Raw genomic sequence first — 17,851 nt, 5'->3', positions numbered from 1 at the left:
CGGGAGGGTGCCCTTTCGCAGCTGTTGCCTCTGCTGCTCGGGAATGGAGGCGCTGCAGGTTGTGCCGACCCACGGAACGAGATTTCGTCACGGGGTTGGTGTTGTCCTTCAACTGGTAAAGTTTCAGTGATTGCAGAAACGTGTAATTGCTGTTTTTAACTGACTGTTAGGCACAAGCTGGGGGGAGGAAGCGGAGAAAGCATCCTGGTGTCGCAGCTCCAGCACGGGCTGACCCTGGAGTTTGAGCACAGCGATTCGCCCCGTCGGCTTCGTCTCGTGCTGAGCGAGTTACTGGCAATTATGAACAAGGTAAATTTCTCCGGATCTGGACACTTGTGAATTTAATGCCGGGGACAGCGCACTGTGGAGAGGTTGATGGGCTGCCCGGTTCTGTCTCTGGTGCTGCCGTTGTGTGCGAGTTCTCTCCGCCAGTTGCCTCCTGCTTCACCAAGGCTCAAAGCCCCAGACTGATGGAACGGCGGCTTGTGATTAAACTTATGAACCCGGCTTCCTAGGAGAAGTCGTTCTTCCTCAGAACAAATGAGGGTCATTTTTGCTAATATGATATAGACCCTGTGTATTCTATAATATGCTGTACTCAAGCATAATGTGATTTTGTGATGCATCAGTTGAGAAATCATATTTGAAAACAAAATTATGACTTTCCTCCATCTAGTTCTATTACCTTCTGATATCAGCCACCATATTTTACTTGCCCCCCGCCCCAGCATTTTGTTTTCCTTGTGTAAACTTACCTTGTTTTTAGACTTGTCAGCTATTTTCCTTTCTGCTGGAAAGAAGTATTTTTAGTAGTAAGTATTTCTTATTCTGAACACTTTCCTTGCCCATTCTGTGTTTATAGCTGTACATTTTTGACAGTTTTTAATGTATTCAATCAATTATGTGTAAAGTCGTAAAAGACCAATTAGACCAATTGCTTCATAAAACCTGTTCAGTCATGATGATTAATGTTTTGTAGGTGTCAGAATCGAATGGTGAGTTTTTTCTCAAATCTTCTGAGCTCTTCGAGAGTCCTGTTTATCTGGAGGAGGCAGCAGATGTTCTCTGCATTTTGCAAGCAGGTGTAGTATTCTGCATTTATAGTGTTTGCCAACTTCTTTCAACTGTAAAAAGTAGCTTTTGGAGTCGTTGTGACCGATTTAAGGTTAATCAAGGCTGTCTGGCTCTTTCAAAGAGACAGAGATCACCGATTAATTTTCTATTCTTTGATTGCCTATTCATTAATTTCCTGTTTATTGAGTGTGTGATTTAAATGTATATTATAAACAACATTTTACTTGTCTGACAAGTGCAACACTGTGATTTTTCAATCTCTTTATTCAGAGCTGCCATCACTGTTGCCGATAGTTGATGTGGCTGAAGCTTTGTTGCATGTTAAAAACGGAGCCTGGTTCCTCTGCCTTCTGGTGGCCAATGTCCCCGATAGCTTTAATGAGGGTGAGTTACAAGTTTCTTGTCCCACTTACCTTTTCTACAGGTTTGAGATGGTTTCTAGCAACGTAATTAATCTGGGTTAAACCACGAAGAGCATTTGGCTTAGGAAATAGAATTTGAATGCTTTCATACCTAGAGGTGCTGCTGGGGTTCCCATTCTCATTGTGCCAACTCCCCTTTTTTGCAGCCTGCTTGTGGACTCGTTGTGTCCGTGTTGCAGCTTTTCGTCTCTAGGTCCCTGTTACAAAGGCTGGCTTAGGCAGTGGCTGACTGGGGCTACAAACCCTGTCTAGCCTTGCTGATAATTCTTGTCCCTCAGACTGAGATGTATTACGAGGTGAAAAACTTGTCGTAACGGCGCCTGTTCAGCATCCTTTACCTCACAATAAGATTTCAGTCTCCAGGACTGCCAGCTGCACAGGTTACATTAGATAGAGCTTGAGTACTAATTGGATGATACATAAGACTGTAATGAGCTTGTAATTTCTCTGAGGAGGAGACCATTTCCTTTTTCTGCTTATGTAGATCATGATTTCTGGCCCAGACAAGGTTTGTGTGGCCCAGCTAATAAATTATCGTGAGCTGAATGGAACAGTGTGGCTTTGTGTGTTTATTTTATGTGGCTTTCTGGTAGGAAGGCCAGACTTACTTACACCTCCCGTTGGATATTTAGTCTGTAGAGGTTTGATTAAGAATGGTGAGCGGCAAGATGAGGAGAGTGTCGGAGGCCGTCGGAGAACAGAAGCGCTGCGCCACCTCTGCAAAATGAACCCTTCCCAAGCTCTGAGGGTCCGAGGCATGGTGGTAAGTCTGTCGAGAGAATCATTATGATCTTTCTTGGAGCTTTAAAAACGACAACGGTGATTGAGCCTGAGCGTTTAATCTAGGTGGAAGAGTGTCATCTGCCAGGTCTTGGTGTGGCTTTGACCTTGGATCACACCAAAAATGAATCTTCTGATGATGGAGTGAGTGACCTGGTGTGTTTTGTGAGCGGTTTGCTACTTGGAACAAATGCAAAGGTTCGAACTTGGTTTGGAACTTTTATCCGAAATGGCCAACAGGTATGAAAATCTTTGAATATTCTGCTTTCATATACATTCGTATTGCTGCAACATTTCTGGATGTGGGCACCCACATTCGTCTGAGCGCATATAAATCCTGTTGCTTGTCTTGGAGCAGCCTTTACAAGGCAGCCTTCTTCTTACGGGTCTGTAAATACTGTCCCTGAAGGAACTTATCTGGTTGTTCCTTTGAGAGATTTTTAGGAATGGAAGCCAGGGAATTCCTAAATTAAAGTTAATAAAGTTTACTTAAAGACATTCATCCTCAGTGTTCACCGTAGGAAGTTTTGTCTTGAGTTGTTGGGTTGGTTAAAGCTTGTGTTTTGGTGTAGTAACCTGTTGTAATACGATCACGTGCTGCTTGTTTGCCTGGTACTGCAAATTGTATTTTAAAAAATTTCCTCGCCCTCCCCCCTGCACTTCTTTTTTTTTTTTTTTTTCCCCCCCTCAACTTCATCATTATGGAAGCTCTAATGTAATACGTTGTTTGATGGGGTGAATTTTACATCGTTGCTCTCATCTTTTAACCTCTCACACAGAGAAAAAGAGATAATATCAGTTCTGTGCTTTGGCAAATGAGGAGGCAGCTGCTCCTGGAGCTCATGGGAATCCTTCCCACGGTTCGCAGCACACACATTGTTGAAGAAGCAGATGTTGATACGGAGCCAAATGTGTCTGTGTATTCAGGACTGAAGGAAGAGCATGTCGTGAAAGCCAGCGCATTGTTACGTCTCTACTGCGCTTTGATGGGAATTGCTGGGCTGAAGTAATGAATGTTTCAATGCTCTGTGGTTTTTATTCGCTGTCTGTCCATTCAAACAGAGGTTGAGAGCTTTGGGCATTTTCAACGCGAGCTGTCTCCTAAAGCCATCGTGTCCTTAAAACAGTCTTGGCAGGGCGCACCCCCTGTAGTGCTGGGGGGCCCTTCTCACGTGCCGAGGGCTGGAGTTGCCAGTTGATGGAAGTTTCTTTAGCTGTAGTACAGAGAGCAAAGCTCGTGTAAGTTAAGGTCTGTGGAGACAGGAATGATTTTTACTTTCTGCTGCTATTCTCAGCAAAGAAGTTTTTGCCATTGTAACGGTAAAGATCCATTTATCAACTTTGCTGATTTTTTTAAAATCTGAAGTAACGCCAGGAATGTGGTGCTCTTTAATGCTGCAAAATCAGTTCTACTGACCTGTTGGAAGAAGTCTAGGCCTGATTGGAGCAGTGTGTGGAAGAGAAAGCAGCTGAAAACTCTAGCAACATACACTACACGAGTTTAGAATATTCCTCTGCTTTTACTTTTTAAAGAGTTCTAATGTACCATCCTTGTGCATTGTTAGTTTTAATTTGGATATTTTGTACTGATAGGCAATATTATATCCTGTGGGAGTTTTATCACTCTTATCAGAGATTTTTTTACGTCTTCAAACTCAAAGAGAATTGCCAGTTAATCTTGATGCTCATTTATGATGGCAACAGATTAAGAGAGACAATCTTTAACCACTGCGATGCGATTGGAAACCTCTTTCAAATTAGTAGCATGACGTGGTTCTTTTTCTGTGCTGTTCAGGCCAACTGATGAAGAAGCTGAGCAGCTACTGCAGCTGATGACGAGCCGGCCTCCCGCAACTCCCGCTGGCGTCCGCTTTGTCTCTCTCTCCTTTTGCATGCTGCTGGCCTTCTCCACTCTGGTCAGGTACCTCTCAGTAAAGGAGGAGCTTTGTTAAGGCGTTACTGGTTTAGCCCCGTTAAGGCAATGACCGTCCCAGAGCTGCACAGTTTGTTTCTTGTGATTCTTTATACAAGTATAATCTCCAGACGTAGGTGGAAGGGGTTTGTCTCGCGCTGTGGTGAATAAATGGATATTCCGCTCTGCTCTCCCTCCTCTTTATAGCGAATCTTTGGAGAGGGGAGCATCGGCATCACCGTGGTTCGGAGTGGTTTTGGAAGGCTGAAGTAGACCTCGCTAGTTCATTTTTCCATTCAACAAATTGATGGCTAAGAGAGGGGCAGTATAAGAATGTAATGGCTGTAGCTTTCTGCTGTGTTGTGCGTTCAGGACGGGAAGTTGCCTGAGAACTGGACTGAATCTTGCGTTAAATATCGATGTGTATCAATTGTTTGATGCTAAAGGAAAAGTGACAAAAAGTCTCCTGCCATAAGTTTCCTCAATAACTGTCTCTTCTCCTAGTAATTGTTAATAAAAATAGAGGTAGTTGCTGGGAGAAGGATCTTTGATGGATTTTCTTTGTGCAGCACCCCGGAACAGGAGCAGCTCATGGTAATGTGGCTTAGCTGGATGATAAAGGAAGAAGCCTACTTTGAAAGGTGAGAGCAGGCCTCTCTTGTTTTTAAAGCTTCAAGTAATCTCACATTTACTTATCTCCTATGGCAAATTAACTCTTCCTCTTCATTACCGTTAGCATTTCTGGTGTGTCTGCGTCTTTTGGAGAGATGCTTCTCTTGGTAGCCATGTATTTCCATAGTAACCAGCTCAGTGCTATCATCGATTTGGTTTGCTCCACCTTGGGAATGAAGGTAAATCCTGAACTTGTTTCTAGAAGTACATTTCTTTGTTAAAATTCACTTTTTGCTCTGTATTTGTTCACTTGTATTTACTTTAGTTTTAACATAAAGAACTTTGGTTTTGCTAGTACACTTAAAGTAAAAAAAAAAGGTAAATAACTCAGTTCCTCTAGAAAAACATTAAACTATGCATACTGCTTGATAGAGGAGCGTTGCGATAAAACTATCTTTGAAAAGTGATCACTTGTTGAAATTTGCAAGAAATGAACGTTTTTAGAAGACTAACTGAAGTAGTTTCCAAACCGAGCTTCAAACTTATTTTAAATAGTTTAAAGAAATATCTGTATATGTAAGGATTAATTTCTGAAAATTACTGTGGGAGGGTTCAGTTATGCCCGTGAAACATTCAGTTATGCCTCTCATGAGATGTAAAAGCTAGGCAGGTAGATTTTAGGATAAGGAAGATGTGTAGTGCTGGTCTTGTCGCTTTTGAAGATATTTTTGTTCTACGTTTGAAGTATAGATGTGGGTGCTTTTCTGGTATTCCAGTGACCACAAGTTCAAAAAGGGTGGAAGTTAACAGTTTATAAAATAAATTTGCAGTACTTATAAAGAAGAAAGCTAGCACTTAAACAAATACTTTGTTCTTTCTTTCAGATTGTTATTAAGCCCAGCTCACTCAGCAGAATGAAGACAATCTTCACACAGGAGATTTTCACTGAGCAGGTATTTTAAGCCTAAGTCTTTTTTTTTTTTTTTCCCATTTCCTTTCTTTTTTTCTTCAAGAAGAATCCAAGCCCTGCTGGTTCTGAAGAGCCTGGCTCTTTCTTTTTGTACTCTGATCTGATTATGCTTTTTGAGCACTTGGCTTGTTTAAATAATGGGGAAGGAAAGGAGAAAAATTGTCCACTGTGACGTTATTTTTTGCAGTAGCAGAGAACTGCTCGTGAATGTAGTATGTGTGCTGCAGTTTTACACAGACTCTTAAGCTACATAAAACGTCCTTTGGCATCTGAACAACCAAAAATAATGTAGCTGTGTGACTTTTATGCGTTGTGGTAAGTTGAATATTTGTGGTTTTTTTCTTGCTAATCATAAGTTTTGTTTAGGTTGTTACGGCCCACGCAGTTCGTGTGCCTGTTACGGGCAACCTCAGCGCCAACATCACTGGGTTTTTACCGATTCACTGCATTTACCAGCTTTTAAAAAGTCGATCATTCACGAAGCACAAAGTATCCATTAAGGTATGAGCTTCATTTTATTTCTGTTCCGAATTTTGAATGTTGGCAAGGTTTTGCAGGGTGGTGTTTCTTTTGGTTGAATTGTAGGAACAGAATTCTTCATGAATCTTATAGCCTGTTACCATGTATTTTTAGAAGGAACTGCGTATTATGTTAGGGTACCCAGTTTTAGCTCCGTAATCCAGAGACCAGACCTCAGTGAAGTTAAAAATAATAAGAAAGTTACCTCTCTCCCCACATCTGCGCTTAATAAAATTGTAATCAGAATGATATTTCCAGCCAGGACAAGTTTTACTGGAGAGCAGCATCCAGGACACACAGTTTATGACCAGGCCCAGCTCAGAACTGGTGTTACACTTTCCAAAGTCAAAGCCCCATTCCGTTACATTTTTTACCACTAGTTAAAAGGGAACATAGTTGCAGACAAAAAAAAACCCCAATCCAATTCCCTCCAGCTTTGAAACTGAACGTGTAACAGCGAGGGTTTTTTCCCTAGGACTGGATCTATCGGCAGCTCTGTGAAACCACCACCCCGCTCCATCCGCAGTTGCTCCCTCTGATTGACGTCTACATTAACTCCATTCTTACTCCTGCGTCAAAATCCAACCCGGAGGCCACAAATCAGCCTGTCACGGAGCAGGAGATCCTCAATGTCTTTCAGGGACTCTCTGGGGTAAATGATTTTTTTGCTTCTTTCATGTACTTCGCTCTGAACCTGTGGTTCAGTGTTTTGTATATACGCTTCATGCAGATTCTGTAATGCCTCACTTTTTGCCTTGGATGCTTTTGTAGTAGACTGCCTCCAGCTACAGTGCGGGTCACGTGTTTTGAAATAAATCTTGTTAGAGCCACTCAGCTTTTTAGGAGGATTGCTATTTATCCCTGTCTTACCCTTTTCCTTAGGAACTCACTGACTCATGCTGTTAAAAACGCAAAGAAAGGCACTTCATGGATTGGAGAGTGGAGATGTTTATGTAGGATTTGTGTAATTTTTGTACTGATCTGATCTTTTCAGATTAAAATACTATTTAACTAAAGTACTCTAGCTGTTCTAGAAAGAAGCATTTTCATTTTGATGGAAGTATGAGAATCAAAATCTCACGTGTCCGAATTCTCATCTCCAGTGAGAATTTGAACACATGTAGAATGAGAGGAAAGCATTGACTTGCACTGGACTTCTGGAATTGGAATCCTCCTTATTACTGTCCCAAGATATCGAAAATAGATTTTATGTTTGAAGCTCGTTTTAAATAATAATTATAAGGTGGAAAATAAAAAGGTTCCCTGCAGCTTTCAGCTTGGACCTCATATGGCTTGATATTTTTATACAAGGCTTACTGCCTTATCTTTCTTCATATTTGCAGGTAAATCCAAATTTTTATTCTTGAGAATCAGGAATGCAACATGACCTCTGTATGTGGTTTTATGTATAGGGAGAAAATGCCCGTCTTACTCCACGATACAGCATCACTACACAGTTACTCGTGCTCTACTATGTCCTGTCGTATGAGGAGGCACTTCTGGCAAGCACAAAGATACTAGGTATATGGGAGTGGAAAAGGGACTAACTGAAAATTAGATGCAAAGAGAGGAATTCAAGAACGACTGAAATTCTGTAGAATCAATTAGAGTTCTTCCTGCGTTCGCATCTCACTACAGGGTGCCTTGTGTGCCAACAGTTTGAATTCTGGGTACCAACTGATAACCACGGGTTTTTAAGAATAAAAAACCTTGTATAAAGAAGGTGCAGATTTGAGCTAGGATCTCAGAATCAGTTGGACCTGGTCAGAGATAGCCTGGAGATCTTGCGAACAAATCTAAATACCAGGAAAATCTTTAAATTGAAATGTTTACAGAAATGGTTTCCTGAAGAGCTTAATGTAATGCTTTAACAGGAATGAGATGTGTTATTTGGGATTTTCTCTATTTTACCTGGATAATATAGAGACAAGTGCTTTACTTTTACTTTTGCGTTATTGATTCATTTGGGGAAATAATTTTTTCTGACTGTAACTCCTGTGTGTGGTTTCTTGTCCTGTTCTCTTATAGCTGCCATGCAGAGAAAACCCAAGTCTTACTCTTCAGCATTAATGGATCAGATTCCAATCAAGTACCTCATCCGGCAGGCGCAAGGACTGCAGCAGGAACTGGGAGGTAGGTCTGTGTGTGAAAGTCTGATGTGCGTGAAGAAGGAAGGCTGAGCGTGTCTCCAGCTCTGTGGCTGCCGTTTGGTTCGCAGGGTGCCTTCCTTTCTCTTTCTTTCAAAAGCTCTCAGTAGTAACTAGCGAGATTACAGGTACATTTGAAGAGCAATAGAGGAAGTTTGAGGAAGGCATTTCTTTCTAGAGTAGGGTAATTTTTGGCACAGGAATTACTTGAGAATTTATAACTATTCCAGACGGAGTTTAAGAGTTACTATAAGGCCCTGCCACATTTCCAGAACATAATTTTTAATTCCTACTGGAGTTGGAATATCAGGCTATAAACACACTGAACTTCTCAGCAGGGATTCACTTAAGGTCTGTCGTTGAAATGATAAGTATGAATACATTTAGGTGAGGGATGTAGCTGCTCGCATCTAAGATACATGCTTTCTTAATCCCCCCCAAAGGCTTGCATTCCGCGCTGTTGCGCCTGCTGGCAACCAACTACCCGCACCTCTGCATTGTGGAAGACTGGATCTGTGAGGAACAGATCACGGGCACTGATGCCTTACTGAGGAGGATGCTTCTTACAAACATTGCAAAGAATCACTCTCCCAAACAGCTACAAGAAGGTAAATAACGTCATTTGAAGTAAGCAGCGTTCTTTCCGAGTTGGGTGGAACGTAATGGATTTGAAGCGGAAAGCCATTTAATTAATTTGATCAAACTGTGTTTGTATAGCGAAAATGTTGTGCTGCCAAGTTAGAAAAAGTGGCAGCAGTTTTACCAAGACCTCGTCGTCTTTATTTTACAGCATTTTCCCTGCTGCCTGGAAATCATACCCAGCTGATGCAAATCTTAGAACATTTAACACTTCTGTCAGCTGGTGAATTGATCCCGTATGCAGAAGTATTGACATCCAATATGAATCTCTTGCTGAATGCTGGAGTCCCTCGAAGGATTCTTCAGACTGTCAATAAACTTTGGATGGTCCTTAACACTGTGATGCCGAGAAGGTAGGTTCAAAATACTGTTTAATTAGTTGTTGCAGACAGGTGGAATGCCAGTTTCCGTTTCAAAAATAATGATACGTTGCCTTTGCCTAGGAAGTTGGAGGTCGTGTAAATAGAATGTGGCGGAGTTGCATTCTTTTTGCTCTGTTGAAACGTTTAACCTTGGCATTTAGAAGGAAGGTACTTGTTCTCAGGGGAGAGGAGGTCACCACTTAAAATATGGGTATGGTTTTAGAATGTACATTGTTTATGATAAATTGCTGCTGAGACATGAACTCGCTTTGGTAAGAACGGACCTTTTCCATGGAAGTGGTCGCTATTGCAACGAAAACAGTTGGGTGGTTGTAGTTCCAGTGAATGTAAGTCAACTATATCTCGGTTAGCTTCAAGAACTGCAGACGAAGTGTGGGGTGTTGCTCCTTGGGAGGCCTAGAAAAATGCAGCTGATGGAGATGAGTGGGTGTCCAGGTGCTTATGTGATCCCTTTTCTCATGTAGACTATCTTTTAAAAAATACTAAAAATAATCTCTTTACTTTAGGTTGTGGGTGATGACTGTTAATGCTCTGCAGCCTTCGGTAAAAATAGTCCGACAGCAGAAGTACACTCAGAATGATCTGATGATTGATCCTTTGATTGTGCTACGATGTGATCAGAGAGTTCATAGGTAAGCTTTGCCCTCCTTTCGCTTTTTATGTTCTATGGTACTTACACTGATAGGTAATGAATGCTAAACGTAAAGGTGTCTCGTAGAAAAATTCTAAAAGCATTCAGTACTTGAAAATATATTTTCAAACTAATCACATTGAGCGTGTTGGTCTGAGGACTGATTGAGCTTGTGCATGTTTTTTCACACGTCACACTGTCCACCCGAGCCTCTTGTTGGACAACCTGACAGTAGTTCTGCTGTGGAACCTCTGGGATTTGTACACAGATCATGCATTTTAGGTTTGGGTGCGTGCGTTTGTTCTAGAGGTTGTGGCCAGTGGCGGTGGTTGAGGTCGTAGCTGTGCTCCTTCCGCTGCCTCTTGCCATCCCTCCTGGGCCTGGCGTATTCCTTCTTTTTGGGTAACCATTTCTGCCTTTGGGCGCCTGATGGAGATGACAAAGGTCAGAGATCTGTTCCTCTTGATGTCAGGGGTGACAGAGGAGGGTGTGTAAGTGCTGCTTTATGGCGCCGATGCAGAAGAGTAAGCTGAGAATTTAAGTACTGAAAATGGTCATAAGCGATAGCAATGGACTAGCTTTTAATAAAATAATACAATAATGCAAACAATAAGTCAGAATTTGTAAATTGTAACTTTGCTTTTTCATAGTAATGAGGAAAATCACATCTGTTACTCTAAAAAGATACCGTTAATAATTTTAGATGTACTTTAGCCCCTAACTTTATTCCTTGTGTATTCTTTTTCACATTTTCTATCAGTTGTGGTTTATTTTTCCCCTTTCTTGTTATCTTTTTGCTTGTAATAAATGACTGTTAGTCGATTTGTTCTTCATGTTCTCATTTGTATGCATCTGTCCCCCCCTTTGCTTTTTAGTAATTGAGCTGTTGGGTCCAATTCTCATTTGAGTTGCTACAACTCTGCTAGACTTCAAGTTTCTGTTGATGACATCTTTAACCCCCAGCCCGTAGGTCAGATATTTGAATGTATGTCCCTTCAGCCCCGGATGCAAATTGAAAATCCAGTGTTTCTAAAACTCTTAGAGAGATTTAAAATGCAATGTGGTTTGAGAACTACCATCTTAGTGTTATGGAAGCAGTTCAGAGCTTGTCGGCCTTATTTATCCCCATAATTCAGGTAATTATTTTTCCTTACTTCATGTAGCTCTGACCCTTTTCAGGATTCCTTTGTTCATCAGAAATGAGTCTCTCAGCAGTTCCTGTTTCTGTAGAGTGTCCGCGTACGTGGTTGTGCGTGGGAGAGGTAGGACTGAATGGCAGGGCAGCAGAAGGGATTGTGACCTGTAGTATTTTGCTGTGTTAGGGAAAACAGCCTTTGTATGAACCAGACTGCAACCAAATGAGCCTTTGAGGAGTGCTTTTAGGGGTTTTTTATTAGTACAACGCCAGTACCTTACTATTCCACCTCCTGCAGTGCCTTTATTTTATCATGTGTTCCCGTATCAGGAGTCCTCCTCTGATGGATATAACTCTGCACATGCTGAATGGCTATCTTCTCGCTTCCAAAGCGTACCTCAATTCTCACCTGAAAGAAACAGCAGAGCAGGACATTAGGCCATCACAGAACAACGCAATGGGTCCAGAGGCCCCAGAAGTTACAAGGGAAGAACTGAAAAACGCGTTGCTTGCTGCTCAGGTAAGAGGGAAGAAACGGACATTAAATGTTGTGAGGAAAAGACAGTGATAAAACAGAAATGCAGAAACAGGAAATCAAAAAATGAGAGCTTTTTATTTTTTTTTTTTACTGACTTCTGTCATCATGGGAAAGAAAACCACCTCTGTATTCAGATCGTTAAATGTTTCTGGTTTTCTGTTTTCGAGTCTGAAGCGTTGTGTTGGTTAAATGCTTTGATAGTGTTCTTTTCTGTCAGAACAAAGATTTTGCTTACTAGCCTTTTGCCTTGTGTTGCTGGTTTTGTACGTTCTACAGTACTCGTGATTCTTGAACTGAGTTGGTTTTATTCTATATTAAAAAACTACAGCAAGAAATTCTGGCCACCTGACAGTCTTCTGTTTCTTAAACTGTCATTACTTTCTATTTGATTTATTTGATTTCATTGGGGATTTTGATGTGTGTTCTGTTGCTTATTTTCTTCACAGGACAGTGCTGCTGTGCAGATTCTTCTAGAGATCTGCTTACCTACAGAAGACGAGAAAGCCCAGACCAGTAACACCCATAGTTTGCTAAAGAGTGTTCACGGTACCACAGGCCCTACGAATCCTGAACTCGAGGAAGAAGATAGTTTGCTGTGCAATCTTCGAGAGGTCCAGTGCCTGATCTGCTGCCTTCTGCATCAGATGTATATAGCAGATCCCAACATAGTCAAACTCGTTCATTTTCAGGTCTGCTTTGCGCTATTTTAGTTCTTTCACCTTTTTTCTAGTTAAGAAAGAAGCAAGTGAAGTGGTCAGAGGATGTTGAGTGCTGCTGTTGTGTTCCTCAGATGCCCACTTTTCTGTCTCAACAAATTTGCAGTACCTACTTTTCTCCGTATTTTTTGGTGTTTGAACTCTGTTGTAGCCGAGAAGGGAGGACCTAAGCTGTGCCTGTTCCTCATCATTCGACGCATGCTTTTCTTGTGCCTCTGCCCTTTTTTGTACCACAATAGTTAGTCCATTCTAGGCCAATGAAACCGACCTAATCAGCTTATAATTTCTTGTTCCGCATCTTTTGTGGTTTACTTTTTCTGGCCATGTTTTTAAGTTGATATACCCATTATTCAAAACTGTAATCTGGCTTGACATGTAAACAGCTTCTTATCTTTCCTTTTTGTGAGGGCACAGTTTATCTCTTTCGAGTGGAAGGAGAACAGTTGCCCCTGCCAGAGCAGCTGTATGCCTTCAAAAAAAGAAAGGGGGAAAGATTAGCAAATTTTTTAATATAAATGTGTTTGAAGTGTGTGTTAGATTGCTCATTGCCAGATGGCAGTCTCTTTAAAAGGAGTTAATTTGCCTTGACCTGGAACTGCTTAAGTGACTAAAAAAGTCATAATGGTGCAGTCGTGAAATAAGCAAGTTGGCGCCTGTGGTGAAGTTTGGAACGCGGAAGGAAAGGGTCACAGGAGCCTGGTTTAGTTTGGGGAGTGGAGAGTTTCTATGCAAATAATACATTGAATATTGAAGATAAAGAACTGATTCAGCCTCTGGGTTTGTCCCCCAGCCTGCCTCCTGTTGCCTTGGGATACGGGAGTGTTTGTAATTCTGAACAAAGGAGATCTACAAGTATATTAGTTTTGGGAAAAAACATTAACTCGGATCTAATGTAAAACCTAAATTAGAGCAGAATTTTTAGGGCACCTTTGATGGGCTGATGCATCTGTTTTCTTGCTCACACAGGGTTATCCCTGTGAACTTCTGGCGCTGACAGTGGCAGGGATTCCGTCAATGCACATCTGTCTGGATTTCATACCGGAGCTCATTGCCCAGCCTGAACTTGAAAAACAGGTACCGTACAGTCATCTAGTTTGAGAATCACTGTAATCCTGTTAACCCTGATGAAGCATTGGTTGAGGGGAAAAAATAAAGGATCACTAAGAAAAGTCCTGTTCTCACTTGCCTGGGATATTAGCTTAATATCTTTAGCACTGTTGCCTTTAATTAAAGGCCTGGCCTTTAAATCTCATTCAAATCGGGGATTGTGACAACTCCTCTGACAAGTCTCCGTACACTTGTTCAGGAAATATTAATGAATTTCATTACTACCTTCAAGAATATGAATAAATGCGCTTTTCATTAATGACTTTCATTTGTTCTTTATATTTAACTGGCAAGAGTTTGGATACTTACTTTTCATCTGCTATTTTAGAGCTACAGGGATTTCTATAAAGAGTTAAATTTTGAAAACCTTTTTTGCAAAGCTATTCTGTAGAACAGATGAAGCAGCCTTAAGATGACAATTTTATTTATTCTCATGAAAACTTTGACTACTAAGTCTTCTTCCAGGGAATATTACTACTGCTTCTTGAAGCAAGTTTGGGATGAGACTGTAAGGTGTAAATTTCGAAGTCAATTAAATTTATCATTTGCTGATTGTCCTACTGGTTCTTTCCCTGATCTAACTGCAAGAGCAAAGCCTGCTAGAATGACATGTGTGACTTTCCTCAAAGTACGCTATTTGAATCTGAAGAGGGGTAACGTCGTTGATGTCAGAGGCATATTGTGCAGCACTAACACGGGTACTGCACATTAATGGTAAATGCCTGGGCTACTTTTCTTAGTGTCAGCAGAAAAACGTTCAGAGTAATTATTCCCAAGACATCTCTGACTTTAGTTTACTCATAGTTCAAATAGAGAATATTTACGGACTCATAAATTACGTGAAGAGCTTTAGATAGAAAGTGCAAAGCAAACTGTAACTATTACTTATTTCTCTTTTGCCTTTCACCTACTTAACAGATATTTGCCATCCAGTTACTTTCATTTTTGTGTATCCAGTATGCACTACCCAAATCTCTCAGCGTGGCTCGTTTAGCTATCAATGTGATGGGAACTCTGCTCACGGGTAAGTGCTCCAGCAACCCCTAAATACATTGTTGTGTAAATCAGAATTACTTGTCTAGGTTGAATGTAGTTTTAACTAAATTCCACAGTGTTAATTAAGATTGTGAAAGTAACAGCAATTCTTGGCTGGATTTTTATAATAATTCCTTTTTACTTAACCGTATTCTTTTCCTTGACAGTTTTAACTCAGTCGAAGCGCTATGTGTTTTTTATGCCGACCCTGCCCTGTTTGGTATCGTTCTGTCAAGCCTTTCCTCCTTTGTATGAGGATATTATGTCTCTGCTGATACAAATAGGACAAGTTTGTGCCTCTGATGTTGCTACGCAGACAAGAGATTTTGACCCAATTATTACACGTAAGTGAAGTACCTTGTATTTCAAAATAACGTCATGGTCCCAGCAAAAAAGCTACGTTAGTGTTTCAGAAGTTTGAGTGTAGTTGGAATGCAGGATGGAATTTACTGCTGTTGTTTCATAAATATAGAAGGAATAGGGATACGAAGTTTTACTGGGTTGGAGGAGAGAACTTAGAGGCTAAAGAGGGTGCAAGTACCTGTTTTATTGAACTTTGTACTGCCTTCTGTTTTATTTCCCTTGTGTCATTTCAAGGTGTATCCCTGCATACAAGTATTGTGCATGGAATTTGCCGTTGTAGTCTAAGAATGAAAGATGTGAGCAAAGGCCATTGCCTTCCGAGGACATGAGGATGGTTCAACACCTCAGCTGAGGCATAAAGGCTGTATAAATTTTCCTAATCTGTTGAAAATGTAAAGTCAGATGAGCTACCTGACATCTTACACATGATACAGCATGGCTGGATAAAGATGTAGTGATTGTGTGAACACAGATTAACTGTTTAAGTGTTTTTAGTTTAAGTGGTTTTTGTCTCTTTTTTTTTGTCCAGCGACAAATGCTGTGTGATACAAAGTTCCCTGGTGTTCTCTGTGCTGGGATATTTATGTTAGAAGAAGTGAGAGGGAATACAAAAAACCCCAAAGGCATCACACCTAGGCAAATTAAAAAGAAGTGTTGTAGTGTCTCTAGAAACAATCTGTGGAGTTAAGCCTGGTGCATGAAATAGCGATGGCTCGAATTTGCAATTGCATAGCATGCAGCAATTTGTAAAATTGCTTATTTAGATGTACTTTGTTTCTTTTACTTAATCTTCTAGGTCTCCAGCAACTAAAGGAAAAACCTCATGAAGTGTCTGGACTTTGTAAAGATTCATCTAACAAAAGTTGTTCAAGGGACGTTGCAAGCATGGATCCTGACGTTCGGTTATGCCAGTGCGTGGAAAATACTATCATTGAAATAATTAACATGAGTGTAAGTGGAATTTAGGAAGACTTCAAATGAAATTGGACTGTAGCTGGTCCCACAGCCTGTGGTTTCTGAAGGTGGAGAAAGCTGCCAAAGTGGACTGAAGAACTGGAGCACCAGAACTCCGTGTTTTTCGATCATTCAGTTATGGCTGAAAAGAAAAGAATTCGTTAAAGAAGAGGCTTACGTTGCTTCCAGTGAAAACTGGTGAGGCTGATGGATCGGTAAATAATTTCCAGTGAAAGTGGGCGTGATTTTCAGGCTTGCTCGGTTTGCGAAGTGATAGAGCAACACACTTGAAATGGTTTTGTAACACTCTGAAAAGCGAAAAATTAATTTGTTGAGCAAACAGCAAAATGATGGGGTGAGAAAGTTTGAGATTGAAGTACTTTGCTTAAGCTAAATGAACTACTGTTACAGAGTCTTGTAGAGCAACGTGAATTAAAATACTCCAAGGAAGAAAGGAAAAAGTGGTGTAAGTAACTTGCGTCGTCACATTGAGCATGAAGAAAATGCTTGAACTTTATTTGTCTTTCAAACCATTAGTCAAAGTTTAAGTTCATGAGATCAGGAACTTCATGTAAGGATCAGCCAGCCTTCATTAAGAGTTTCAAACTTCTCTAAAAATTTGTTTAAAGAAAAAGTACTGCTACAAAGTTAGCTGTATAAATGTGATTTTTAAAGAATATATATTTTTAATGCAGCTCGGATGGTTTAGTATTTTTTAACATCACTTAGGGAATGACTTCAAGAACTATGTGCAAAGGTGTCTTGTCATCAGGATTAAGATTAATAAGAGACATTAGTGGTGAGAGTGACTGTGACAGACGCTCAAGTTCCCTATAATGAAAGGAATGGCGTCTTTCAGCCATGCCAGAGGCAGCTTGGAGAAGGCTGAACCGTTTGTGCTTCATGCAAGAAGTTACACAAAAGCTGCAGGATTTAGTCTCGACAGTTGTGCTTTGTGGCATTGCAGAAGGGGGTGTGTGGCGCAATATTTGGGAGCTTCTTCAAAATTACGCAAGACCTTACATGAGGCAGCACATGCTTTTGTGGCAGAGAAAGAAAATTCAAGTTTGGCTGTTGTGCCAGAAGTGAATGTAGTACTTAAATACACTTCAATTGCTGAACTTGTCAATCCAGCACTTACTTTTTTCTTAAATGACAGCATCCAAGGTCCTTACGTAAGTAAAATATTTTTCAACTAAACTCACTTTGTATTCCAGAAATAATGGTTTGATTCTTTACTGTGGCCTGGGGAACATCTCACAGCTTGTTTTCTGCCTGAGCAGGACAGTGATTTGGGAAGGCTGCTAACGAATTGCCAGGCACGCTTGGGTCGGTGTTCCGACTGCTGAATCCGTCCCCTGACGCTGTCTGGCTACCACATCGATTTTTGTCCTCTTGCTGTAAAGTATGTAAATATTCCAACTGTAGGCATTTTTTTTTCTCCTCTAAGTGTAATTTTATGTGCTCTAGTAGTATTTAAATAAAAACGCTAAAGCACTCCAGTGTACTGCTTCATTTCAAAGGGAGGGGCCTGTGTTGGTTTTAAGTTTCCCAGAGCCTGAGGGAAGCTCTTGGGGCCGCAGAAAGCTGCGGGGTCGGGCTCAGGCCACTTCCGGGGGGCTTTTGTGGAGTTTTTCTTTCCCAGCGTGATGTTTTCAGTGCATTTCGCTTAAAACAAAGCAAATAATAAAAAAGCATTAAGACTATTTCGGAATCCGGTTCTCCCACGGCAAGCGCGGGGTTGCCCAGCAACGAGCACGACCCAGAAACTAACAAGCCCCTCCGTGATTGGTTCTAACGGCCGAGGGGTGGAAGGCGGGAGCGGCTCAGTTTGCGCTTCGCTGATTGGCCGCTCCTGGCCCTTTCCTGTCAGCTGATTGGCGCCGTGGCGGAGGCGGGAAGCGCGGACGGGCG

General features: G+C 41.2%; 1 protein-coding gene across 1 annotated transcript; it reads left to right on the top strand.

Annotated features, from left to right (window-relative positions):
- Positions 1-170: 170 nt before the first annotated feature.
- Positions 171-16,069, top strand: INTS2 (integrator complex subunit 2; the record flags this gene model as incomplete). Its single annotated transcript, XM_009874034.1, has 24 exons — positions 171-309; positions 980-1,082; positions 1,345-1,458; positions 2,129-2,259; positions 2,343-2,516; positions 3,056-3,282; positions 4,072-4,197; positions 4,758-4,829; positions 4,925-5,039; positions 5,685-5,753; positions 6,137-6,271; positions 6,765-6,941; positions 7,702-7,810; positions 8,318-8,422; positions 8,880-9,044; positions 9,227-9,428; positions 9,965-10,090; positions 11,555-11,744; positions 12,209-12,275; positions 12,318-12,451; positions 13,445-13,552; positions 14,504-14,609; positions 14,788-14,964; positions 15,780-16,069. Coding segments are annotated over 24 exons (3,241 nt in total), but the record flags the coding sequence as incomplete, so codon positions are not given.
- Positions 16,070-17,851: the final 1,782 nt, after the last annotated feature.

The sequence above is a fragment of the Apaloderma vittatum genome, unplaced genomic scaffold (genome assembly GCF_000703405.1).
Source record: "Apaloderma vittatum isolate BGI_N311 unplaced genomic scaffold, ASM70340v1 scaffold29257, whole genome shotgun sequence".
Classification (NCBI taxonomy): Eukaryota; Metazoa; Chordata; class Aves; order Trogoniformes; family Trogonidae; genus Apaloderma; species Apaloderma vittatum.
The sequence above is the reverse complement of the archived record's forward strand: the minus strand, read 5'-3'. Positions and strand labels throughout refer to the sequence as shown.